This window comes from Cercospora beticola, chromosome 6 (assembly GCF_033473495.1).
Source record: "Cercospora beticola chromosome 6, complete sequence".
Classification (NCBI taxonomy): Eukaryota; Fungi; Ascomycota; class Dothideomycetes; order Mycosphaerellales; family Mycosphaerellaceae; genus Cercospora; species Cercospora beticola.
Window position 1 is genome coordinate 2,937,668 of NC_088940.1, and position 26,917 is coordinate 2,964,584.

General features: G+C 47.6%; 9 protein-coding genes across 9 annotated transcripts; 4 read left to right on the top strand and 5 right to left on the bottom strand.

Annotated features, from left to right (window-relative positions):
* Positions 1-2,099: 2,099 nt before the first annotated feature.
* On the bottom strand, positions 2,100-3,581 carry RHO25_010197 (uncharacterized protein; the record flags this gene model as incomplete). Its single annotated transcript, XM_065603260.1, has 1 exon — positions 2,100-3,581. One exon carries the CDS (start codon positions 3,579-3,581, stop codon positions 2,100-2,102), a length of 1,482 nt encoding a protein of 493 aa, XP_065459332.1.
* A 1,007-nt stretch (positions 3,582-4,588) lies between these two features.
* Positions 4,589-5,376, bottom strand: CLAH7_2 (Minor allergen Cla h 7; the record flags this gene model as incomplete). Its single annotated transcript, XM_023601715.1, has 3 exons — positions 4,589-4,879; positions 4,960-5,259; positions 5,344-5,376. The coding sequence occupies 3 exons, from the start codon at positions 5,374-5,376 to the stop codon at positions 4,589-4,591; spliced, it is 624 nt and encodes a 207-aa protein (XP_023453533.1).
* A 2,298-nt stretch (positions 5,377-7,674) lies between these two features.
* RHO25_010199 (uncharacterized protein) lies at positions 7,675-8,478 on the top strand (the record flags this gene model as incomplete). Its single annotated transcript, XM_023601716.2, has 1 exon — positions 7,675-8,478. One exon carries the CDS (start codon positions 7,675-7,677, stop codon positions 8,476-8,478), a length of 804 nt encoding a protein of 267 aa, XP_023453534.1.
* A 1,978-nt stretch (positions 8,479-10,456) lies between these two features.
* Positions 10,457-12,421, bottom strand: RHO25_010200 (uncharacterized protein; the record flags this gene model as incomplete). Its single annotated transcript, XM_065603261.1, has 3 exons — positions 10,457-11,967; positions 12,023-12,272; positions 12,338-12,421. The coding sequence occupies 3 exons, from the start codon at positions 12,419-12,421 to the stop codon at positions 10,457-10,459; spliced, it is 1,845 nt and encodes a 614-aa protein (XP_065459333.1).
* Positions 12,422-12,889: 468 nt separating this feature from the next.
* Positions 12,890-13,999, bottom strand: RHO25_010201 (uncharacterized protein; the record flags this gene model as incomplete). Its single annotated transcript, XM_023601717.2, has 1 exon — positions 12,890-13,999. One exon carries the CDS (start codon positions 13,997-13,999, stop codon positions 12,890-12,892), a length of 1,110 nt encoding a protein of 369 aa, XP_023453634.1.
* A 475-nt stretch (positions 14,000-14,474) lies between these two features.
* RHO25_010202 (uncharacterized protein) lies at positions 14,475-15,511 on the bottom strand (the record flags this gene model as incomplete). Its single annotated transcript, XM_023601718.1, has 3 exons — positions 14,475-14,549; positions 14,609-14,896; positions 14,957-15,511. 3 exons carry the CDS (start codon positions 15,509-15,511, stop codon positions 14,475-14,477), a joined length of 918 nt encoding a protein of 305 aa, XP_023453440.1.
* A 201-nt stretch (positions 15,512-15,712) lies between these two features.
* On the top strand, positions 15,713-16,862 carry RHO25_010203 (uncharacterized protein; the record flags this gene model as incomplete). The annotated part of the gene is made up of 5 exons (XM_023601719.2): positions 15,713-15,901; positions 15,960-16,040; positions 16,099-16,540; positions 16,592-16,745; positions 16,799-16,862. 5 exons carry the CDS (start codon positions 15,713-15,715, stop codon positions 16,860-16,862), a joined length of 930 nt encoding a protein of 309 aa, XP_023453439.2.
* A 4,462-nt stretch (positions 16,863-21,324) lies between these two features.
* On the top strand, positions 21,325-22,965 carry RHO25_010204 (uncharacterized protein; the record flags this gene model as incomplete). Its single annotated transcript, XM_023601720.1, has 1 exon — positions 21,325-22,965. One exon carries the CDS (start codon positions 21,325-21,327, stop codon positions 22,963-22,965), a length of 1,641 nt encoding a protein of 546 aa, XP_023453438.1.
* Positions 22,966-23,621: 656 nt separating this feature from the next.
* Positions 23,622-26,685, top strand: RHO25_010205 (uncharacterized protein; the record flags this gene model as incomplete). The annotated part of the gene is made up of 2 exons (XM_023601721.1): positions 23,622-25,126; positions 25,215-26,685. 2 exons carry the CDS (start codon positions 23,622-23,624, stop codon positions 26,683-26,685), a joined length of 2,976 nt encoding a protein of 991 aa, XP_023453437.1.
* Positions 26,686-26,917: the final 232 nt, after the last annotated feature.

The following is a 26,917-nucleotide window of genomic DNA, read 5'->3' on the forward strand; positions in this document are numbered from 1 at the left end:
ATGCCTCGGCGCGATGCCTCAGCGCGATGCTGCATGTCGCCCGTGCTGCAGCTGGCCTCTTGCCTTCCACTGCCTGTTTCGACGACCCAAGACATGCTTGTCGCCAACTGGCCCCAACGCGGAAATGCCCCTTCACATCGTCACTCCCGAACGAAGCGCACGCGAGCTATTCATCTGCCGATTTGACCATGCGAGGGGCAACTTCCACCTCCACATCTTCAGCGGTGAGCGAAAACACGGAAAGGTTATATTGCACATGCTGCAGCAGACGCGGCAATATCGCATCTTCAAATATTCCCTAGGCTTGTCATGTCGAGCGCGATGACCCACCCTCTCTTCCAGCTCGGTTACGTTTTTCAGATGTCGTTGACAGCGACATCCCGGTAACTCATAACGTCAGGGCACAGCGCAGCGCGGAGAAGCAAGCCAACAAGCACAACGACAACCACAGCAGGGTCCACCGTCCCGAGCGCATCTAGCAAGGTCCACGTAGACACGATATGCCCCTCGTCCATGAAACAAATACGCAGGTCGTTTATTACGACAATGTCCGACATTGGGCAGCAAGAATGTCTCTCATTTTCGGGTGTAGTGTTCACTCCATGTGAGATTCTTGTACTGCCCGCTCTTAGCTCCGCGCAAAGTGAGCAATAACCCAATCCATCATCCAGCCATTGACGAGAGTAGCGCTGTCCCAGTCCTGCGGAATGGGCATACACAGGCCCTTGACATCGGGCAGCGCAGCGCAACAACCTGGCACCAGCATGTCAGCATGATCGAGTCCGAAAAACCGGGAGATGGCGAAACTTTATGCCGCAGCTACGCAACGCCAACACATTACCCCTGATGAGCCGCAGTCGAGCAGGTTTGACGACCGTCTTCGACGTCTTTCTATAACACATCATAGGAAGGGGATGGAGATCGGATTGCATCAGCGTGTGCATTCAACGTAACGGAATGTGATTGCGGTAATCACTCGCTGTCTGGCACGAGCATCTCCTCGAAGATGAGCGCTGCTCAACTTACTCACAGCTCAGTCGTCACTGGCTTGTAAAATCAAGATCGTCAAAAGACGTAGCACGATCACACTTTTTCGACAAGGAAAATTCTTGAAAGCATGCAGGATCAATTGATCAACAAACACCAATTGCAGAAAGCCGTCCGCGAAAGATGGTAGATGGCCCCGACTGTCTTGCTTCACCGTTGTACTGGAGCCTGGCTTGTCATGACGAGACAGCAGATTCTAGAAGCGGACCGAGAAACTTGAAGGCGCTCTGATCGAAGTGGCTCTCGAAAGTTGCGAATAAGCACGGCCACTTAGTGACTAGCTCTTATGAATCGCGACCGATACAAGGCAATAGCTTTTAACTCAGGTCGTCTGGTACTTTCCACAAAAACCAGCCAAGATGGACAAAGACTAGGAAGTCCTTCACGATGCCTCTGTGAGGCCTACACGATTTCTTTGCAACAGTCCGAAATCAGACTCCACTCGGGTTAGCAAGCGCACACGCGAACTCCAACGGTTAACATGAATCTTAGGCGTAGACCTCACATGCCCTCATTGACCAGAAGACGTTGACAGCGGCGAAAATCTCCGGCTGAATGCTCTCCTTGCTTCATCATGATCATTATCTGTCAGCAACGGTCACGAGACTGTAAAGTGATATGAGCAACAACCCGTGTCGGGCCACCCAGACGTGCGCGTACTGCTGACCTTCTTTTTGCTACCTTTCTACATCAATAGTGTTCGCGCAACAGCATTACCTCAAGTCTTGGCCAAAGCGCAGGTTTTCTGCGTGAACATGCTGCAAAAACACTCTGTTCGTCAATATTGGAGAAGGAGGACCACAACAGTCTATGAAGCTACGACAGACTGCAGCTGCGTAAACTATTATCGACTCTAGTCTGAATTGCGGATTTATGAGAGCGCTGCTCAATTTACTCAAAGCAGTAATTTAGTCGAGCTATTGAATGCTTGCACGAATTGTAGCTAGCTTTAGATTGCGTCAAATTTCCCATCGCTTTGGTGCTTGGGCAATGTACTGCGATGATGAGATGGGTCCTGCGGGTATGTGTTCGAGCTTAGTTGATCGAAACCCTCATATAATAGTGACTCTGTGCATCTCTGGTTCTATGAGCCAGCCGCGAGGCGATGGCCACACAAGGCTTACAAGCTGGAAAGTCATATCCCGTTCGCCGCATCTTCTCAGGACCAGTGCAACATCTATTTTTCCTAAGATGTGTCCCGCTGGTAGTCCATAGTAACAATCATTACACAATAATCCATGTTCAGAAGGCTCATCGATTCCCACCTGTCCGAGGTATAGCAAATCAATCATGATACTATGATCGTCACAGGCAACTGCGTACTTGTCATCTTTGGCCGAGAAATGGTTTCCAATCAGGCAATCAGACATGCGCATGCTACTCGTGATCCAACCATCATAGACTTCGCAGTTAGCCCAATCAGGCACCCAACTATGAGTCTCGGAAGGGACGTGATCTCTGGACCACAGACTCCAGAGTTTCAAGCCAGCGGTGATAAGAATGTTCCAGGCGGCTATATAGCCGTTCAGCTGGATATAGTCGCGCGTGAAGTGAGTATACACCGTTGGCCAGTCCAGGCTGTAGTCTATCCTGATTTGTGGACAGTCTGGGCGAAGTTTCAGAATGCTGGCAATGGAATAGATAGCATCACGTTTGTCTAGACACTTCCACGGAGATAGTAGAATCATCAATTGAATCGTGTTCTCTTCTTCTGTAATCTTAGCAAGTGTAGTTATTGTGCCGAAATCGAGACCTCGGTCTCCGCTAAGAGCGGCGATGAACGCGGACCATGGAATTTCCAAGGGGCCACAGTTTAGCTTTGCACATTGGGCGAAAGCCATTTCCTGTATGCACCAACGGCGTCTGAAGTACCGTCGTTGCTCGAATACGGGGTGCAGGTCCTCATGCTTATCAAGCATCCACGAAGGACCTGAGCGATTGTCCTTCCAGGACTCGGCATCCTGACCACAGTGACGAAGGAAAAACTGTCCATCCTCAGCCACAGAGTCCTCGCCAATCCATGCGACTACTTGGCTTGCACCTGAAAAGACTTGCGCCATGCAAGCAACCTGGGCAGAGCGTTCCATAAGGTCGTCCTGATTGATGCATATAGCGTCGATCCACAAACTTCGAGCTTCGTCCGAATAGCGCAATCTTCTTAGTGCGACGTGCAAATTGGCAGTCGTTGGTACTGCGACTTCGTGTATCCATATGACGCCAGACTCGAACTGATAGGTTGAGAATATTGATTCCTGCGTCCAGGCCTTCTGTGTCGAAGATTTTAGCGGCGATAGATTCGATACGTCGTCTTCGCTGAAAGGTTGATCCCAGGTATAAGACAATGCTTCGTATCCCGCGCCACTTCCAATCTCAATGATCTCGAAGACACCAACCAGAGGAGCTGTGACCTCTCGAGCTGGCTGTAGGTGCAGCACCCGAATCTGGCCAGGCTGCAAAGGCTTGTATATTGTGGCATTCGGGACGGTACCCTGATCAAAAGTCGCCGAAACCGTCAATGAGTCTCCCGTCGCCATCTCTGCGCTATCTGAGTCGGTCTGTGCATTCGTACAGAATGGCAGTCCTCGGATCGCTAAGCCAGTGGGCTTTGTATCTGTGCTGCATCGCAAGGCAAAGTGCTTACCCACGAAGGTAATGAGGCACCGGGACAATGCGAAGAAGAAACATACCTACCGGCTCGGGGAAGTTCGAAGAGAGAAGTAGACGCTGCTGCGCGAATGTAGCGTTACACACACAGCTCAGCCCCAGCCGTGCGCCTTGGCGCAAGGGCAGTGCATACACTCCAGCCTTCCTCTACCTTTTCTGGAATTTGGCCTCAATGATATTTTCAAACACAAGAGTTTCCGAATTCATGCCAAGATGGAGAAAGTATCGAGCTAGGTGTTCAGGCGAAAGACAGAATATCATGGTGCCTCGAGAGAAATCTTGCCCTTGTCGTTGTGCGTAGAGCAAGATTGACCAACGACTTCAGGGTCTTTCCACAACAATTCATAGAATTGGCTGTCTCTTTCCAGACGCTCCTCAAATGACGTCCAGATTTTGAAAGTGTGGTAGGTGCAGGTGCGACGTTCTTCCGCAGAAGTACCTTCCAACATTGTTCTTTCTATTCGACATAACCGGCTTCGGAAGGTGAAGTCTTTTACATGAAGACAGAGAATTGGGACGAAGATCATGATTCCAGTTGCTGACGATGACTTCAGGTTTTTCATCGCCATCGAACTCTGTAAGTCTTGGGGAATGAACGCTGCTCAATACAGTCGAACTTTCGTTCACGTTGGCTCACAAGATCAGAGATGCAGAGGAACATGCCTTGACAAAATTCGATGTTTCTTGAGGTCGAACAACAATTCATTCTCCGTACAAAACAAGTCGATCGAATTGACACCCGCAACCGGTCCCCGACGCCGTTGGTCCACAGTAGCATCAGCAAGGGCTTGCTCTTGTTGCTCAATCCTGTCCGCCACGTGCTTGCTTCATCCTGTGCCTCTTGTCGACAAGACTCCGCTCTACGCTGCAAATAGAGCTACTCGAAATTGACTCGTGCGACAGCTTCATAGAACTGCTTGCCATGCGCCTCAGCCAGCTCAATCTCCTTTGCCGAAGGCTGGCGGGAACCATCAGCTGCAGTGAACGTTCCCGCTCCCCAAGCAGAACCACCCCGAACTTCCGAAATGTCAGACAAAATATGAGACACAGTCTTGAAGCCAAGCGGAACGTAAGTCATCCCGTGATGTGCGAGTGCACTCATCGCCGCGATAGCCGTCGATTCTTGTCCGCCGCCAGGAGCTGCTGTGGAAATGAATAGACCGGCATACTATCAGCAAGTATCAGCTTAAGCAAAGCAAAAGGAAGCAGTCTTCCGCAAGTTGAAGAGATGAGCGGTACAAGTCTCACCTTCCCCCACAACGCGCCTCTCGACCACAACCCTCCCGTCTGATCCCACAGCGCTCTCCACTGTGCCGGCCAAGTGCCATATCTTGTCGGAATCCCAAAGAGAAAGCCATCATACTGCTCCAAAATCTCCTGCGAGTCAAGAACCGGATAGTTGGAATCTTTGGGAGGCGCGTGCATTTTGGCAAGAACTTCTTCGGAAAGCGTCTCGGGGACTTGCCAAATATCGACTTGGCCGCCTGTGGCTTTGATGCCTCGGGCTTCGGCTTCTGCGAGGAGTTTTGTGTGGCCGTAGGCGGAGTACTATATGAGTGAGATTGATGTGAGTGTTGGCGTTTGGTTATGTGTTGGGGGTGGTGGGTGTGTTTGGGGTTGTTTGGAACTTACGTAGATTATTGCGATCTTTGGAGGACGTGCCATATTTTGAGGTCAGTAAGTTGAAAGAATGGTGTGTATCTGGAAGATGAAGAGGGTTCGCTGACTCTATGGCGTGAACAGATGAATCGAGGGACGCTTTGCTATTTATCGTACGACAACAACCCCAACGACGACGATGACTAGGCCGATGTGGTGTTGCAATTACAATAGCTGAAACCTTGAGAGGGATGCTTTTCTTTCCATCATCCGGATGGGAAGTCGAATTTTCCGTTCGGAAAGAATTCTGATTTTCCATTTCCACATAGAACAGGATTTGATTGCTAATGCTATCGAGTAGATCCTCTGGCCACCTTTTCCGGCGAGAATGTTGTCCCTTCTGATGATAGCTTTTCAATCTCTATAGCCGTGCTTGATAATGCTTCACTGTGCTGTGTTGTGCTGTATTAGTCAACTGGCCGAATCTGCCGTGGTCGTTATCAGCTTGGCGGTGTGTCAATCGATATTGGTGATGGGGCTTTTCGGGCTTTTGGACATTTCTTTGTGTAGTGCAAGACTTCTCTTCTAAACGTTTGTATAAGATGCTGCGTCGTTGGATTCCTTCTACGAGTTGGAGACATTGTCTGGAATGGGTGGCTGCATCTTTGGCGAGGCAGGGAGTGCCAGAAGATGGGCAGCTGGTAAGAGTGATCCTTGCGTTGCTCGTTGCTGCTCATCGATGTTGTGGGGCTTAGACCATCGGGGATGTCAAGAGGTAGGTTCTGGCTCTCAAACGCATGGCATCTCTCAGAGACCATATATCTCAGAATGGTTGACCACATCTCTGTACGCGAGTCAAAGTGCGAACATGAGGGCTATCCATTCCTTCTCTTTCAAGACGTCGGCCACAATGACACGACCGGACATATTGACTTATAGCATCTGAACTTGTTTTCAAACGGAGACAGTAACTTGCCAGCTGTGCAAGCAACTGTTGTGAGTTGGAAGAGTTGCTGGTATCCCTGGAGCGCCGGGAAAGAAAGTAATATTCTTATGGTTAAGATGCTCTGATCTGATACAATAGCAGGACTTTGTATTGTCTGACATTCGCTGGATTTGTCGGATGTTGTATGCACGGAAAACAACAACGCAGCTCTGTTTCGAACCCTAGCTGACCGTCATCATGTACTTTTTCGAATTTATTGCAATGGAGTTCGTCGCTGTGTCTGAAGTGTGAAGTTGAGCTCGTAATGATGTCCGGAGGATCAGTTAAATCCGGTCTCGATCCTTCAAGCAATCTCCACTCAGCCGCACCTGCTCAGAACCCTTCCCTTCCACCTTCCACCTTCCGTAGCGTGACCTTTGTTCCTACCACGTCTTGATTTAGCACACCCTATACCTCTTTTGGTTAGTGTGGTTGAGGTCGGGCTCTTCGCGGAGCGTCTGATGTCAATAGGCGCGATTTTGATGTAGTAGGGCTTCGCGAGGTGTCTTAGAACAGCATGTTTAGCAGACCAGCACTACTACCACCATATATACGGCTCCACAATGTATGAGACGGCTCTTGGAAATCTAATAAATTAAAAGTTCGACTATAATTATGTAGTGTATTTCTCAAAGATGCAGACTCTGTAGCACTTCTAAACTGGTAGTATCTATGTTCTTCGAGTCGATTTACCAGCCCTCTAGAGGTGAACTAAGGGCAAAACAACGCCGCAGTGAGTAGCCACCCGCAACAAACTTGCTATTTAAGCCCGTCCCTGCAGCCTCCAACTGTCCGTTTCTTCTGCCGATGTTGTTACAAAATCGTGTTTTGCGAAGGGCGAATATGTCCAAATCGCGCCTCTTGGTCTCAGACCCGCAGGCGCTGCTGCGGAAGCCTCCGTGCATACCTTCCACCTTCCGCCTACCACACGGCAATCGCAAACGCAGCGTGTTAAGGGTCTGGTGGAGATAGCCTTCAAGCCACAATTTTGTCAGCGTCCTGCATACGTCATCCATCCAGCTCGCTCGCCTGTGTCGCTCTTAGCTGAAGGCGTGATGCCTCAGCAATCCCTCAGGCACGCTGCTGCATATCTCCGCTTCAACGTCTACGCACGACATCCTGAATTCGGGAAGCCGCGAGACCGCGATATGTTGGTCACCAACATGTTTCAGCCGGACATACTGGTCCTGTCTCGCTTGCGACGCGACAGAGGTAGGAGAGGATAAGTAGGTTGCGTTGCGACGATCGGTGTGTTTCTATCACTCACGAACAGGAAGAAAAGCAGCAAAATAGCTCTTTCACGCACACAGTACCAGAAAGGAACAAGCAACATCACCGGAACCAAGTACCTCAGAAGAAGACAGTACAAAACATCAACCATGCCCACTTCACTAAAAGAGATCCGCGCTTCCAACGCCTCCCTCCATCAAACCCACTCCTCGCCCACAACAGCTCTCTTCGTCGGCGCAACAAGTGGCATAGGCCTCGCAACCCTCCAAGCCTTCGCCAAACACATCCCCTTCCCCCACACCATAATCATCCGCCGCAACCAAAAGACTTTCCAACCTCACCTCGACAATCTGAAAACCCTCAACCCCAACAGAACCTACACATTCCTCGAATCCGACATTTCCCTCCTCGCGAACGTCGACTCAGTCAGCCAAGAAATCAAGTCTATCCTCTCACAGCAACCCAATAGCAAACTCGACCTCCTCTTCCTCTCCCAAGGCTACATCTCCTTCACCGGCCGCGAAGAAAATGCCGATGGACTTGACAACTCTGTGTCATTACGTTACTACTCCCGCATTCGCTTCATCCAAACCCTCCTACCAGTCATGTCCTCTTCCGCGCGAGCGGTATCGATTCTCGCAGGAGGGAAAGAAGGCAAAATCTTCGAAGATGATCTCGATCTCAAAAAGAATTATTCTGTTGGAAATGCAGCGGGACAGTTTGCTACGATGATGACATTGTCTTTCGATAACTTTTCTTCGCAGTCCGAGAATTCTGGGACGGGGTTTTGTGCATGTTTTTCCGGGGTTGACGAGCACGGGTCTACTTGGGAGGAGTGCGAAGGGTGTGCTGGGAGTTTTGATGAGATGGGTCGTGGAGCCGCTGTTGGGTGCTTTGGTGATGGGGAAGGCAGAGGACGTGGGGGAGAGGATGTTGTTTTATGCGATGAGTGAGGAATTTGGAAAGGGGAGCTGGTCATTGGATTGGGATGGGAGGAAGGTGGAGAATGAGGTTTTGAGGGGATATAGGGAGAGAGGGTTTGGAGAGAAAGTGGTGGAGCATAATGGGAGGGTCTTTGAGGGGATTGGTGGGAGATAGAAGCAGTGGACGATTCAGTGTGAGCGCTGTGCAATATGATTGGAAAAGAAGATGGAATTACATATAAAGGCTTGGATGATAGAACAAAAAGAAATTGAGTCTGATCAAAGCATTAGTAAGTCGCCGGCCGGATTATTGTTCCTTCTATATGCCACAGACAAGTCCCATTTCGAGACTGCAAAGGCGTGCCATGAGGAGTCATCTTGACATGATCGATCTGCACGCTTGCCGGACGCAAATGTGCTTCTCCCGTCCGCAAACGCTGTGTGCCTGGAAGCAACATCATAACTTGAACTCTTCCTCCGACTGATCCAGCCGACACCGCGCGAAACAAACAGAACGAACACCATACAGTGTTTGCCAAACAAACCACAAAAACCACAAAGTACATCACTCCCGCTTTCTTCAGGTCTTGAACCTTCTCCCGATCCAGGAATGGACCTATCATTCGTAGTGAGATACTCAATAAGAGCCACACCCACGACCACGCCATTAGCATGAGCGGGGATTGCCAGATGTAGAACATATTCTTTGAAAATCGAAATTGAGAGCGTTCCGTCTCTGCGTCCGGTGTGAGTTTGATGAATATGAGCTTGAGAAAGTTGCCGACGTCTATGTTGCTCAATGTGTCAGTGGGTTTGATTTCCATCTGCCGCTCCAGAATGGATTCGTGTTGTGCAGCCAGTACGATCGAAAATGTCGCCAATGTCAAGCTGCAGTGGGCGCAGCCGAGGAAGGACCAGATCTCGAGTGGGAGTTCTCTCCAGGACAGGGCACCTATTGCTGCGGCGGCGGAGAGAGTGGACTGTTCATGTGTTAAAAGTCAACACCTGAGAGCTGTGAGAGTTTGGAAGATGGAGAGCTTACGGCCGTTTTGATCGATTGCAATTCTCGATGCTTGCTTGCCCGAAAAGCACAAATAACTTTACCCACTTCTTCGTCTGTTTCGCAAGCTTCGAGCAGAGCTTCGACTGGTCGTAATGTGGAATAGCGGAGTGGCCAGTAGTATGGCCAGGTCAGGGCTGGTAGAACAATTTCGCTGAGTGTAAGCATTTTTGATCTTTCTGCACAGGTCAATTTTGTCGAATCCCTATCATGCATGCATCGAGATGTAGAAGTCCAGCTATATGTAAGATCTGCGCGCATGGACCAAATTCTGAGTCTCATGGTATGGTGTCTGTTGGTGGCAGAGGCTCCAACCCACCATCACGACCGTGGCATCTATCGAAAAGTACATTGAGCTATGAACAGAAATATGAGCTGCCTGAGCCTCAAAGTCTTATGCAATAAGGCTGAGCATAGCCCTGAAGTGGTGTTAAGAATATAACACATGATGAACTATACCACGGGACAGTGCTTTAGGGGTCGAAGTACCTATACCTCATGCAGGTTCGCTTGGCAGCTGATTTGACCACTCATCGACTTCGATTTGTTCTAGTTCGTGCGACACACCATGCTGGGGTGTGCTACTCAGCGACTGGTATTAATAGCTCTTGGCGAACAGTCAGCCGCCACTGCTACTATTGCGAGCTGTTGCTTGTTGGAGCAGATCCTGATGGCGTTCGATGTCTGAGGCTGTACATGTCTAGCATCATGCCACTCAAAAATGATCTTCTATGTGTTGCCATTGCAATCTTGGTACCTTTGGTGACCTTGTAGGCTCATCGGACATGTGGGCTCATGAGATAAGTCATGGGAAGATTTAAGATAGGCCATCGAAAGGTAAGATCTGTGCCGCCCGGAAAGAACAGAATATCCGTGAAGGTTTGCTGTGTTCAGGCTCGAATCTTGAATGCCCCAACTTCGGTAAGGCACTGTGCTCGCTATACAGAGCTACAAGCTAACTTCAGCGAGACGTCGCAAACACACTCGTAGTTCATTCATATCCTTGCAAGTAGCAAAAGTAAAGAGATCCGATCGAGCAATGATGTACTTGGTGTCATTGCCGAATCGTGTTCCGAAAGCTTCGATCTCATATCCAGGACGTGCTTGTCTGGGCGAAAGTCGTCTGAGGGGCGTGGGGGCGAACTTGCGTACCGTTGGAGCAGCAAAAGAGCCTATTGACGCTGGTTGGCAGAGACTGGTGCTCACAATCGACATGGAAGCAGCCGAGAGGACGGCTTTCGGGATCTGGCATTCTGATAGTATGTCCTCGAATGCTTTGCGACTGTAGCCTAGGTCTTGATTCCCGTGTACAAGCGCGATCAGATGGAAGGGCGTCTTTTCTGCTCTCAAAATGCTGTCAGACAGGATCTCTCTTCCGTTGATGGAATCGAGATAGATCTGTGGAAGCTTCTGTCCTCCATCGTGGTCTGGTAGGAAGAAGCCTCCCGCGACTGCCTGCAATCCCGTCCGCTCTGCCGCCTTTTGCGGATCGTATGGTAATTTCAAGCGTAGAAATACGCTCAAGAGCCATTCAACCCACTGCAGAGCATAGAAGGCGAACGAGACTTTTTGGTTGCAGAGTATGCCGTTCATCTTGGTGAAATTGGCAACAGTCTTGATGCTTTGAGTTCGCTCAGCAGCCCATGCGCTCAACACCTTCTCTTGCTTAGACGCTGATTTGCTTTTCTGTAAGTTGAGCAAACGGAGCCTCCAGGCCAGTTGGTGAGCGTCCCGGATACCGCTCGCGATGCCTTGGCCCCCGAAAGGAGGGAACACGTGAGCAGCGTCTCCGATCAAGATGACTCGTCGATGGTACCAGTGATTTACGACCTTGTGCGTGAATGTGAAAGGCCTGCATCGTAAGATCTCGATACAGTCACGCGGGAACATAATGTCCCTTCCGAATGATCGGCCGTCAGCGTCTTGATGACGTGTGATCATGGGCGTCAAATTCTCCCACAAAAGCTCTTCAGCATTCATCGTCGCATCGTCCCATTGATCCTGTCGGAACTCATGTCGCCAAAAGTGTTGATCGTGGGGTCCGAAACGACCACATGCGACAGGTTTCCCGGGAGGAGAACAGAAATGCCAGCCTTTGGGCCAAAAGAGATCGTACACTTCGTCCGGTGTCATTCCAATGTTCCAGCCAGGAAAGTCCGGATGCGTTTCGGGGGTCGGAGGGGTGATCTTCAAGTTCGCGGCGACCCAGGTCCCCTCGTATCGGTAATCAGAATGAATTTGGCGGATTCCTGCTGTGGGCTCTAGGAACTTCTTTCGAACGATTCCTCTCTTGCCATCGGCGCCTACCAGCCAAGCAGCTTCCACTTTCTGCTTTGAGCCTTCCGAATCTGTGTATTCTACAGAGACCGACTCATCGTTGTGTCTGATGCTCGTGACTTCACAACTTGTTTTTAGCGTGCAGAGTTTGCTTGCTTCTATCCGTTTTCGAAGCGCGTGCTCTGTATCAGCGGATCAGCGGTTTCGTTGTTGTACATTCGTGAACACTTCAGATACCTAAACTTGGTTGGACTTGCAACACGGCTCCTGGCACGGCTTGTGACATGTTACCTGACTTAAGATCCAACTGATGAAACGGCGGGTTGGTAAAAGAGGAGGTATGAAAATTGATGTCCAAGAGCTCGTGTCCAATCTTTGGCATATCTGGGCCGAGACCAAACTGGTAGAGGATTCGGACTGCGTCGCCAGCTATGACAACGCCGCGAGGATCTTGTTTGATTTCTTTCTCCTTTTCCAGAATGAGACTCTACTCTCAGCTCAGTCAGCTTCACCTCGGAAGAATTTCTTCTGCCATGAGCAAGGATACTGTACCTGAGCCCCTTGCTGATCCAGTGCAAGACCTAGCGTGAGCCCTGCCCGTCCAGCTCCAACGATCACGACTTGTCCGGCTTCCATGCTGACTGCAGTAAATAAGCGTTCACTCCAGGATGAATGTGAATCGTTGCGAAATCCCTACTGGGATGCGCACTTTTCTGCTAGTTGTCTGTTATGATCTAGCATTCGGCCCTCGGCTTGACGTCCCACACGAGGGCTTTCGATGGTGGGATAGTGGCGTCCGCCATACGACATCTTGCAGACCCACCAGATGAATCACAAGGGACTGAGAGCCCGACTCAGCTTCGGAGTGTGGGACCATTCTTCTCGGCTGCGGGGTTTAACACTGACAGTGCGGGCAGACGCTGAGGTGATGTGAAGTCGAGTTGAGCAACGCGGGACATGATTATCACGCTGGGACCAGACATGTTACGTGTCCGTACGACCGCACGATCCGTCTCGTCATGCACGTGGGAGATCTCGTAGGCTGCGAGTCACAACTGGTAAATAATTTTCACTGCTGCCAATATGCTACAGTCTATTTGTCCATCAAATCAATAACAAAGTCCCATCATCTCCAAAATCCGTAGGCAGCTCTGGTCCCCAAATCGAGAGAGGCCCAATGAACTCACGCCTTGTAGGCGTATTTTCATTGAGCAAATCTCCATCAGCATAGTGCTCAATCTTGAACCCACTCGGATCCTGCCAATAATCAAAAGTCTGGCTCCCGAGCACATGCCTTCCAACACCCCACACACTCTTCCATCCCTTCTTAGCCAACCACTGATGTCCAATCGACTGCGTGTCAAAATCCTCCACTTCGTACGACGAATGGTGGAGATATGTCTTCTTTGTCTCTGGGGGAGCTCTTTGCATGAAGAAGACGTGGTGATCGGAGTACTGCTTGCCCAAGTCCAAGTGCATAAATGTCATCACATCGATGTTTGAGAAGTTCCAGTGGTGTAGGATATCCGAAGGGACGAAATTGAAATTATCCGTGTACCATTTCAGTTCTGAGTCAAAGTCGCGGTGCACGTAGCCGAAGTGACCTATCTTGTGAATGAGAGCAGGACCATCGTTGAAGCGTTGGAATGTCCCTTTGCGTGGTTTCTCGAACGGTGTGTTTGCAGGTCCCAGCTCTACATGAGTCGCACTAGGAACTCCTTGTGATGCATCGATGGCACGCTCTTGTTGTCCGAACATAACGTGGAAAAATGTATCGTCTGCGCGGGCGAATGTGACGATTTCACCGCCGCCGGGGGCATTGCCCAAGATCTTGTGCTCAGCTCCAGGCAATGCTTTTGCTTTCTCAAACTCTTCTCGATTCTGAGCGACGAATGCTGGTCCTCTGAATGCTGGCTTTCCCGATGCAGCTTGTGAAGCAACATAGATATATGGATCCTTGCCGTAGCCGCGGAAGTAGATCTTCCCGTCTGCTTTCGCTGCCACAGCAAAGCCAAAGTCGTGGGCGAATTCTTCGAATTGTTTCAAGTCTGCGAGCTCGAAGTAGACGTGTTCGAGACGTTCGAGCTGGACCTTTGTCGGGTTGTTGACGATTTTAGGGATCAACATGTCGGGAACGATCGCTTCGCGCACGTTTCGAGGGAGCTTGGAGACGAAGTTGAGCACAAAAGATAGAGCGACGGTATCAACTCCCATTACTGTGTTTGTGGAGTTCTTGACGCCGTGAGCAGTGATTGTCTTGTTTCTGTTTCCGCAAAAGGTAGATCGCCATGGAAAATGTGTGGTCTGCAGTAGCACACATGTGTGGGACTGTGTGGGACGCTTGTCCCACAAGTTTCTTGAAAGTTGCCCAGCGGAGCGGTCTTCTTCCGCGTCCCTCGAGGTCCAGACAGCTTGAAGGCACCACTTCCCGCTCGTGTGGTAAAGCACGCGTTCGAGCGGGCGGGCAGTGCGCCATTGAGGACTCGCCGCGACTGCCGCAATTACCTCGGAGTTATCATTCGCTCTCGCACTGCAGGCAGCTGATTCGCTCAATGTTCAGGCAGTTCAAATGCCGGCGTCAAGTTCTGTTGTTCTATTCTACGCCATTGAAGGTAGCGGCTCACTGATGTTCCCGCATTAAATCGAAGTCACAGGCAAAGTACCACCGTCTTAAAAAGACTCCGCTTCATCAGATTACATTCTTCCTCTTGAGGTTCCCGGAGCGTAGCCTATTCAATCCAAAAGTTCTATTCCATATAAAAACCTATGGTGAATTACAAAGTCAGTTATGAGCAATCTTGATAGCGGATACGAATAGCTCACCTGAATCCAAAGTGGCAGCCAGGTCACAATAAACCACAAAGTCTGTGCTCTTGCACCAGCCCAAATCTCTCTGCTCGGATTGGGCCTCGTCACTCGTTCCACAACAAACCGAGCGTACTCGTCGGCATGCATGCCATTCCTGTTGCCTTGATTCTTGAGATTTTCAATGTGGCCTCTGATCGGCAAGTAGAGGGATGTCGAAGGTGCCCGAAGACCATTTCGCAGAATTTTGCTCTGAACGTAGCCCGTGACCACCTCTACCACACGGACACCGAATGGCTCCAATTCCTGTGACGGAAAATCAGTCGATGCGTTCACTCACTGCCGCTTCTGCAGGCCAATACATACCAGACGCATAGTCTTCGTATACTGACTCAACGCCGCCTTCGATGCGTTATATGGTCCTTGCCAAATCATGGGAACAGCACGAGTAACACTTCCGATTTGAACAATGACCCCTTTGGCAGCCATCAAAAAGTCCGCGAAAGCCTGGCACATCTGCATGACTGCGATAAGATTGACCTCGAAGACCTCACGTACTCTCTCCGGTTTGAGATCGAGGGCTGTTGATGCATAATGCACGCCGGCATTATTGACGAGGAAATCTATTCGGCCGTTCGTAAGCTTCTTGACCTCGTCTTTCAACGCAGTGATGGATTTTGGCTTTTGGACATTCACGAACAGCGGGGTGATGTTCTTGTGCCGGGTTGGCAGTTCTTCGATTGATTCGGCATTCCTGACTGTTGCGATGACATTGAAGCCCCTCTGAGCAAATTCCAGGGCAAGTGCTCGACCGATTCCACTGCTGCATCCGGTGATGAGGACAGTCTTTTGTCTTGACACAATGTCGGAGCGGAGTGATCTCTTGACGAATCGTTGACGCTGCAACTGAGCATAAGGCATGTGCCATAGCCGCAATATCTGTGGCGAGATGGGACCAGTCGGGTCTGGGCAGGTGTGGGACGCACGGAGAAGGGGAGTGGGACACATGGAGCAGGCGAGTGGGACGCGGACAACGACGCTGAACATCAGCTTCTGGCTACCGCCGCATCTCGGTTGAATCTAAGCGCAGCGCAGAAGAAGCAATACTTACGACAAAGCATAATGGCCAAATTCGAGGCACTGATCAAGTTCCGGTCAGCTGAGGATAGACAGTCCTACTTTGCTCCCATCGAAACAAACAGCAAGAGCGGCATAGTTGAACCACTCAGTATCGGCACTGTGGTGGCAGCATATAGCTCGATCGAAGATGTACAGACCGGGGCAGCTACTGGAAAACATACCATTGCCAAGGTATTCGTCTTTGGCGTATTTATGCTTCTGGAAAGGACACTGACTGAAGCTGGATTAGCTGCTTGCCCCACTCCCGTCCACGGAAGTCCCAATTTACTGCGTCGGACTGAATTATCGATCGCACGCTGCAGAAGCCAAGGTAAGTCTGAATCCAGGGCCATTATTCTGTTGGCAAGTGCTAACCTCGTGACGTTCAGCTCACTGTGCCCAAGTATCCGCCATTGTGGACAAAGCCTGCAGCATCACTCGCGGATCCTGATGAGGCAATCACAGTAAATGAGTTTTGTGCCACAAGTCTTCTTGACTTTGAAGGCGAGCTCGTGTTTGTGACATCGCGAGAGTGCAAGAACATCACGCCAGCGGAAGCGGACAATAACATCCTCGGCTACACTGTCGGCAATGACTTGTCGTGCCGTTTCTTCCAATTACCGAACAATAGCGGCGGGCAGTTCTTTTATGCCAAAGCATTCGACAAGTTCGCCCCCATCGGGCCCGTACTCGTCAGCGCAGACACGTACGCCAAGACCGCAGCAGGCAGGAGACTGCGGACCAAAGTGAATGGCAAGGTTGTGCAAGACGTGGAGCTTGCAACTGACATGATGTTCACGCCAGCACAAGTGCTCAATCATATGAGCCAAGGTCGGTAACAGCAATTCTTGACCACATGGCGCTGCTAACCAATGGCTCTAGGCACGACTATCCCTGCTGGAACGGCAGTCGTGACAGGGACGGCAGCCGGGGTGGGCGCATTTCAGAGTCCAAAGTCGTTCCTAGGAAATGGAGACGTTGTCGAAGTATCTGCAGACGGGCTGGGATCGCTGCGGAACACGATGAAATTCGCAAAGTGAGTGGTCTGGCCACACGTACCGAGCGAGCACTAACACCCGAGACGGTCAGACTCGCATGGTGGAGGAGCATCTGGCTCAAAGTTTTAGGCGTAGGGCTGTACCTGTTCACATGATCGTTATCCTCCTTCTCTCGCTGATGAAACGGTGAACGCCGCTCTACGGCGGGAGTAATGTGGGGTAAGATGAGAGTGTAGATGATTCCATTCAGCACGAAAATGTCTGCGCCGCCATGGGTTTGGGTTGTCAGCCAGGGAGGAGGTGTTTGTCCTAATTGACAGGTCATGGAGCAGATCGGAAGAGCAGAGCAGCAGAGCTGTGGAGCGGGAGCAGACCTCGGCGACGGGGCGCCAAACCGGCCACCTCGCCACTACGTAAATTCCGCTTTTGCGTCATCTCAAAATCGTGTAAACAATTACTACAACACGCCTATAATCGCCTATTCTACGCCCTCTAATCGCCGCACGCTCGCAGAATACCTCGCTATACTATTAACTTATTGCTCTATTATAATTTAATTATCTATATAGTATTAGAGAATACTATATATACTATAATCCTCGCCGAACTATATAATAATTACGATATTACGATATTACCTCGTACGCTATAATATTTCTTATACTCGTAGAGTATTTATAATAGTACTTATAATATAGCTTAGAATCTTCTAAGTAATCGAGAAGCTCTAAATATATAGATTAGATATACTTTCTACTTTCTATACTTAATAGATATAGTAGTAGTATATATTCTTAAACTTAATAGCTTCTATATTAGTAAACGAATATATCGCTAAATATATATAAAGCTAGGATTTATTAAGAAGTTACTTACTAAATAATATATAGCTATAAAGAAAAAGATTACTTATATATTATCTATTAAGTTAGATAAGTCTATAGTAGAGTTACTTAGTAAGTAGAATCTATATATATATATAAGAAATAGATTTAATCTAATCGAATAGTTTATACTTCTATAATTACTTTCTAATTATAAAGTAATTACTACTAATATATATTATATATAGTAATTATATCTATAGTATAGTAAAGTATCTAAACCTCGAAAGTATTTAGTAGCGCTTTAAATATATATACTATTATAATTTAAGATTCTATAGATACTATATCTTTCTATTTAATAGTTAGGCTTTAAATAAGTAGTACTTTAAGCTTTAGAAATTCTTAGTAGATATTAAATTTAGAGGTCTAACCTATCTAGATATAGCGGAATAAAGCAAAGTAAAACTCTTTATAATAAGTAGTTAGAAAGGCTTAGGTTTCTATCTATTATAAGCTTATAAAGAAATACTTTCTACTAAGAATTTCTAAAGCCTAAGATACTACTTACCTAAAGTCTAACTATTAGATAGAGAGATATAGTATCTATAGAATCTTATATTATAATACTCTTTCTAATAACTTATCTCTTAATAGCTAGTTACTTTTCTTAGTTTTATCCTCTATTATAGTAAAAGCTTTTACTTTATTTATATCTCTAAAAGCTAAGACTATACTTCTTATAGGTTCTAGATACTAATAGCTTAATAGTAAGTATCTTTTCTTTTAATATAGAGTATACTATCTAGCTTTAAATAACTCTAAGTTATTTATTTTCTTTCTTTCTTATTATTATTTCTATATAGCTCTTATAGTATAAGCTAAATACTCTAATCCTCTCTCTAGTTTAAGTTATCTAAGTATCTCTACTTCTTTCTTTTTTAGAATAGAAAGGATATTATTAGATAATAAGTATAGTTAGGTATCTATAGTATCTCTAATAGATAACTAAGATTTAGATAGGCTACTAAGTAGAACTTAGATTCTATTCTTAGGTTTAACTACTTCTACTATTACTAGCTAGGCTTCTCTTATTTTCTTTCTAAGTAATAGTAAGCTAGACTATACTTATAATATACTCTATAAACTTATTATTTAAAAGGTAAAGTACTACTATACTAGTTTTCTTCCTAATACTTTATTATTCTTATACTTCTTCTTTAGCTCTTACTAGATAGCTTTTACTATCTCTTTCTTTAATACTACTTCTTTATTCTCTTTACTAATATAAAGCTAAATCTAGTAGATTACTTTATAGTTTACTTTATTACTAAGAGTTTACTTTATTAGTTATTAGAGTAGATATTAAAGTCTTAATAGTTAAGTATAAGTCTTCTCTTTTAAGGAATATAGCTATCTTTCTAAACTATTATTCTAAGTTCTTCTTAGAGAGTACTAGATATAGCCTCTTTACTAAAGTACTATTTATTTTATCTTATTCCTATCTTATTTTCTAAAGAGTTAACTTTAAGTATATATATTACTAAGTTTTCTAACTATAGCTAAGAAATAAATTTATTTTATATAGTAAACTAGAACCTATATATCTTAGTATTTAGTTCTTACTAGACTTTCTTTATATTAAGTTCTTAGTATATATATAGGTAGAAATTCTCTTATACTAGACTATCTAGTAGAGGATTAACTATACTAAGACTCCTCTCTTTTAGCTAAAGCTTCTAGAACTCTATCTTCTAGATAGCTCTAGAATAGATATTATACTCTAGGCCTTATATATAGTATATATATTAATAGCTAAAGGAGTATATCTCTCTAGTACTCTCTAGTATAGGAATCTTCTAGTACTACTATATTTATAATAAAGGTAGGTTTATAACTCCTTTTAATTTTAAATATATTAGTTTATTTAACTAGGCTTCTAGAGTCTAATTATCTAATCCTTCTTTAGATTCTAAAGATAGTAAGAAGTTTAGTTAGTCTCTAAAGTATTATTAGCTAATAGTAGGTCTCTCTAGAACTTACTTTATAACTATCTTTTTTAAATATAACTTACCTAGTATAAACTAATTCTCTAGTCTTATAAAATCTTTCTTTAAATAGATAGTAAGTTCTATTTATATAGCTATCTTTAGAAGACTCTCTCTCTTTCTAATAGCCTAACTACTCTTCTAACTTTATCTTCTTCTACTTTCTAGTAGTAGAGAAATACTAGACTAACTCCTAGTATTATTAGACTATAACTTTTATTTACTAAGTACCTAGCTTAAGTACTTTATAGAGTTTATTCTCTATCTTTATATAGCTATATAGTATATCCTTCTACTTAGAACTAATATATATTAGATATCCTATCTATCTATATATACTATTCTTTCTACTATCTAGTTTATACTTATAAGACTACTCCTTTTACTTCTAACTCTTTTATAGCTTTAAATTCTACTATTACTTTTAAGTCTCTTACTAGAGTACTTTAACTCTTACTAGAAGTACTTACTATTATATTCTTTAGCTTCTAGCTTTCTAGCTACGATATAAACCTAGGCTTATAACCTATTAAATTTAGAGGTCTAACCTATCTAGATATAGTAGAATAAAGTAAAGTAAAACTTCTTAAAATAAATAGTTAGAAAGGTTTAGGTTTCTATCTACTATAAGCCTATAAAGGAATACTTTCTACTAAGAATTCCTAAAGCTTAAAATACTACTTACTTAAAGCCTAACTATTAAATAGAGAGATATAGTATTTATAGAATTTTAAATTATAATAGATTTTATATATTTAGAAATAGTACTATTATTACTATTAGTCTAATTACTATCCTATAGCTACGTATTATTAATAAGAGCGCTAGATATAGTAGAGAGTATACTATAAAGTATTAGTAAAGTTATAAATAATTATAAATAGTAGAAAATAAACTCTATATATAAAACTATAGTACTATTGCTATCGCTATTAGTAGCTATAGTATAGAAGTAATCGTATACGTATCGCGGAAATAGTCGTAGGTAGTAGTAGTAGCGCTAATATAGATTAGCGACGCTATTATTAAGAGCGTATAATAGCTAGTTACCTAATACTATAGCGATTATTATTATTATTATTATAGTAGTTAAATTAGTAGAGGTAGAAGTGCGACAATAGTAACTAAATAAACTGAGAATCAAGCGAAAGTGACGTAGTGGCGAGGTGGCCGATATGGGCCTCCTCACTCGGCCGGCTCGCACTCGACGGGGCCGGGAAGGGCCGAGACCAGAGCGGACAACAATCATCGAATCGAATCCTACTTCTCTCCACATTCTCGCCCCACTTTCACGTCCCACATCACGCTTCTGAACAACAACATGTCTCTGTGCAGCCACTATGCGCACGCGAACGGACCGGCCGTGCCCCTTTTGTGCCAAACGATACTCGCGCCTAGAACACTATGAGCGGCACGTCCGCACTCATACCGGAGAGCGGCCGTTTGCGTGCGGGGAGTGCGAGGCCACCTTTGCTCGCCGCGACACATGGCGCCGTCACATGCGAACGTGCCATTCCAGCGCGGAGGCTGCGTCACCTCCGGCAAGGGACACGGACACGACGATGGACCTGACGCAGGCTGTCGATGCCGCCACCATAGACACGAGGTCGATGGCGGATCCGTTGCTAGGTTCTGATCTCCCAACACAAGCCGGAGATGTTATCGACGTGGACCTTCAACATAAGGACCTTCCTGAATTGGGATGGCAGTGAGACGACTCGCTCGCTCTCGATCCAGACTTCTCCATGGAAGACCTCGGCACATATGATCTGTTTAATGCATGCCCTGGAAATCCCTGGTTGCCCTTGCGCCCACCTGATGACCAGCATTCGGGGCACATGTCGGGCGGTCCACAGCGTCCGCCGATCGAAATACCACAGCGCTGGTTCAACAAGCGCTCCGTAGACCTGCAACCGTCATCAAGACCCTTCACGAGTCAAACAACACTCATGCCGGGTCGAGAGGACGAGATCTCTCGAGATGCCCTTGCTGGTAGTTTGCGAAAACAACTTCCCGATGTTACGCTTCCATCCACGGGCTTTCTCAATCGCTGTATTCGCATGTTCTGCACTCAGCTTTGGCACATCATCCCCATTGTACATCTGCCAACGTTTCGTCCTGCTCAAACCAACCCACTGCTCTTGCTTTCCATTTGCTCGCTTAGCGCTTTAGCTGAAGGGTCGCCAGATGCGCTGTACCACGCGGAACGACTGTTGACCGCGATCAACAAAGCTATTCTCATATCATCGCAGCCAAGCGAAGTAGTATCGATCGAGCAGACTCTACCGATACTGCAGGCGGCGGCCATTGGGCAGACATATGCACTGCTTTCTGGAAAGACCACGGACTTGATGCTCTCTCAGCTTTACCATGGCCCGCTTGGGTTTGGCGTTCTGGCATCGGAGAAACTCATGCTGCACTCCCGTGCCACGGAGCTGTCGATGTCCCCGGGTCTCGACCCAGAGCAAGACTGGAGCAAATGGATACAATTGCAGACGGTCATTCGGCTTCGAAATGCCATTCAGATTCACAATGGTGAGATTTCTGCCATTCTACATGCGCCATCCACGTTCAGGAGCGATTCTTTGAAATTGCAGACAGCAGCGCCAGATGCTCTGTATCTGGCAAAGACGCCGGCTGAATGGACTGCTGCGTCCTCTCGCAACGTACCCGTGTCTTTGCTAGTACCATTCTCTTTGTGTGCAGTAATCGAAGCCTTCATTGCAGAAGCGGGTCAGGCGCGAGCAACGCCGTTCGCAGAAGTGAGCTTGCAAATGACTCAAGCACTTCTCGCCATGCTTTGCACATGGTTCGACGACTCTATTCAGCTACTGACAGCTGACAGCGCCAATAAACTTTCGGTACTGATGCTGTGTCATTCATGCTTCATACACATGTTATGCGACATGGACCTGTTCGAGAGAGCCTGCGGTAGGGAAGGCGCGCAAGCTGCAAGCACTCAAGACAAGCAAACGGTTAAAGAATGGGCCAGTACAGCAGATGCTCGGCGAGCTGCGAGTCACGCACTCTGCATTCAGCTACTACTAGAACGCTTCCGTCTCTCAGATGTTCCCGGTATGCACGTCGCCCGCTCATCATGGCACGCGGGCCTTCTCTTGGCGGTTTACTCTTCCTATGCCCCGGTCACTGCGAATGCTCAATCGTGGAAGCTCGAGGACACATTCTCCGAGTTCAACTCCGTGCGAAAGGCCAAATGCTACACTGAGCAGGAATGGACGAGTGCAACCTGTGACATTACTCCCGAGCGATGTAGCGCTGCGAGCTTCGCAATGGCCGCCGTACTCAGACGCTTGGGCCCGTGGCACAACGCTGCGACATATGCTGATACACTAGGACATGTGATAGACCTACTGGAGCGAGACTAGCTCAGACTTTCAGTCCCTCGCCAGCCCCATCTTCTGCGCGACTGCGAAGTACTTCTGTACACTTCTGCGTGCAATCGGGTTCACATGATCATTGGATAATTAAGCGGTTCCGTTCACTGAACTCAACCAGTCGCACTCAATATGCCATGCGCCAGTAAATTCACGTCCTCCACAGGTCTTCAGGAAGACAACTCGTTTCATCTCTGCCGTGGCACTGGCGCTGCATGCCAAGTGCGCAGCTGAGTTCGCAAGGCTGAGTATACACGATCGATCAGTCTCTACTCCAGGATCACATTTGAGCAATGATATACGGGCGCGATGGAACTTACCCACAATCATACAATATGTCCAAATTTCTTATTCTTCGGGTCAGTTTTGCACGACTTGTTGGACTATGATGTTGCAGCATAAACACCCTCCGGTGGAGGTGCTAGACCCGAACGGGCATCGAGGCGCATCCGTGGCCAGCTGTGTAGCGATGCGCAAATGCGCAGCTTGCGATTGGCGGTACTGCGGCGAGGCTCCAAGCCACAGGAAGATCACTCAGATCATGCTCCGGCAGTACACAAATAGACGAATGATCCCGCCGCAGTGGAGGCCCTTCGAAAAGGCGCTTCCGATACGCATCTTCCAAGACTCAACAGCGTCTCCCTGCGATGGTTTCTACTTCAGCAGAGAGTGATGGTCTGCTCAAAGCCAGTGCCGGCCGGGAACCGCAGCATGCCATTCCTCGCCGACCCCTACCAGGCCAGCCTGTGCTAGCCCGTGAGCAAGACAAAGCACATCATCCGTCCGTCGGCGTTCGCGACCTCCTCCTCAAAAGGGACGCGCCGTCTCACAGCTCTCGACAATCCATCGAGATGGAATATTGGTCATCATTTTGGCTGCGGAAGACGACCTTGATATCCTTTGCAGCTTTGTTTGTGGCTCTCGCTGCATCCCTCATCATCCTCTGGCTAGCCAACAGAAGTCAGGATGGATTTCAGGTTTCCTATATCCAGAACCACTATGCTTGGACATATGGTCCGACCGCTGTCATGGTCATCGTTGTCAGTCTCTGGCGACAGGTTGACTACTACTGCAAGATACTGCAGCCCTGGAAAGAGCTCCAACGCGGGCCAGCAACTGCAGAGAGAAGCTTGCTCCTCGATTACATTGGACCGATCAATTTGGCAACCCTCATCCAAGCTTTGCGATCCATGCGTTGGCCTGTCTTTTGCTCGGTCGCCGGTTTCACGTTACTGAAACTTATGGCTCTGCTATCGACTGGTCTGCTTGTCCTTTCACCAGTCACCACGAGCCACGGAGTCTCGGTCCAAATGACCAACACGTTCAACGCGAGTGAGATGTGGAGGCCGTTCTATGACATCAGCTCCAACTTTGGCGCAACTCCAGTATTCCAATACCTAGGCATACTAGATGGCGACGTTCGGGCACCCAAGGGCACACAGGACGACTTCGTTCACGAGATCTTCACCCCCGCTCCAAATGAGACCTTCCAAAGCATTGCGGCCGAAGTCGATGTCTTTCGCGCAGAGTTCACTTGCGAAATTGCCGACATCGATTTCAGGAAGTATCAGAATGGAACAAGCACTCGAACAGCGTTTCTGACCACGCCATCTTGTGCAACTAATGAGCTCAACCTCAACTCGTTCCCTACGTGCTGGGATAATAGTACCAAGTGTGAGCAAACTAGAACGGAATTTTACCTCTTGCACTTCAACTGCTCCGGCACACACAACATCGAGTACTCCAAAGACGGCATTGCTTTGATTGTGAGCAATGTGACGTACCTGCCCATCGCTGGCAATCTAGATCGCTATACCAAAGTGCGACTGGACATGAAGTTCGGGGAGACTGCAGCAATCTTGTGCCAGCCTGGCTACTCCATGAACAAAGCAATAGTCACCACGGACTCTAGCCAGGAGGCTTTCACGATTCAAAATCTGAGCCGCAGTGGGCAGCTCGGCAATGTGACGGCCTATGTCGTACAGGAAATCCTTCTTAAAACCTTGTATGAAGCCAGAGAAGACATACTTTCACATCTTGGGGAGCTATCCACTGCTGGCTTTGTACAAGTCATTGCGGGTGAATCATTGGGCATCGGCGCTGTCAAACTCTGCAGGCATTCTTGGAGGCTTCCTGACAGTCATCAGTTCAGGTTTGTGGGTTGTTGATCGGAATGTGGTGCTCAGCCGAGCGGTACAGGTCCCTTTGGCGCACATATGGAATGCCACGTGGCATAATAGCTCTCAAGTTGGCGACAGCGGAGCCGCTGTAACTCTGGACATGATACAAAAGGGCGGCGCAACAACCGCGCCACTCGTGTGGAACGATCACGTTTTGCCTGCTCTTGGGACCGAGGTCACCATGAGCGGCGAACTTCCAGCCTACGTGACCGGCTCATCTTCTTTCGACTATACGTTCAAGATCAATGCATTGCGACCTTATCTGGAATGTGAGCCGGTCAGCGAGGAAAATATCAGTACCGCAGTCTTTGCTGACAACAGCCCGCAAAACTTCATCAACATTAGCTTTCCCTTGAAAGGTCTCTGTCAAAAGGGCGGGAGAAATGGCACAAATGCGTATTTTGAAGTCAGCTACAGCATGATTCTGAGTAAAAAGCGTGAGTGGACTGGAAAACTGTTAGACCTGCATCTTGGTCCTTTCTTCGATCGCACAGTGTTCACGGAATCTTCGGCCTATAACGTGACGGAGAAAATGTTGGAGTATGGAGAGCCCTCGTGGGGTCCAGATAACATGATGGGTTGCCCCTCGATTGGTGTCATAATCGGGGAGTTTGGTAAGCGACGCGATCAAGACATAACTACGGCGCTTCTGTGTACGCAGAAAGTGGAAGAGGTCCAACTCAGCGTAACATATCACGGGAACCAGACCAACACTCCAGCTCTCATTGGCGCGAGCGCTCCGCGACCCAAGCCAGGACAATCTCGGTTCCTCGCCAATGGTACAGAAGGTTTTGATGCCTTCCCTTACCGTGTGCAGACGTACATCGGAGTCTACGACTACGGAGGCGGCCGCGGGAATTTGAGTGCGTTCAGCGCCGGCCGCGGTGAGTTTAGCGATTGGATCGACAGCTTTGCGGACAACATCGTCAACGGACCAGATGGCGTGCCTTATGAAGAATTGCGAGGTAAGGCCAATCAAGACAACTTGATTCGAGCGACTCAGAAGCTCTACAACAAGTACATAACCCTCGTCATCGACGCGAACTTTCGGCAAAGCCTTTCAAATCCCCAAGACCATCCCATCGCGACGGGAAGACTAGAAGTTCTCAGTTCTCGTCTGCATGTCAACTTCGTGTCTAAGATGATTCTGCAGGTTGTGCTCGCATCTATGATCATTATGGGTAGCTTCGCATTTTGGCTTGCAGATTTGCGAGAAACCCTGCCTCGTAAGCCGACGTCCATTGCAAGCACAATGGCGTTCCTTGCTGGATCAGATCTCTGTGGCTCCGCTGGTTCTCCGCCACTGATTCCACCAAATGCGCTACAGATGAACAGCGCAGAGGTCGCCCGGGTGTTCGATGGCTGGTTTCCAAGTCTCGGATGGTGGTCAAAATCCAGAAAGGCAGGCTCGAATGGTTTGGAAGGCATGATGACAGATAAGCAGGAGGAAGAAAGGCGATTTGGAATTGACGTTGGAGTGCCTGACCAGCTTGGATTCAGGAGAAGGCGCAATGTGTTTCGACGTAAGTAAGAGGCATAGGTATCGTCAGTGAGTGGCTGCAATATACATGTTGTTTTGGTGAGCTCTGGCGCCGAGCGGTATGAAACCTGATCCAATACAACATTTGACTACTTTACAAATTGTCGAAATGATCATGATAAATACGAATCTGCAACCCCCAGCTTCAAGCCCACAACAGCCCCATCTTCATCGCGTAGCTGCAAAGTGGTCTGTCCATTTCTTCGTCCGTTCGACTTCACGT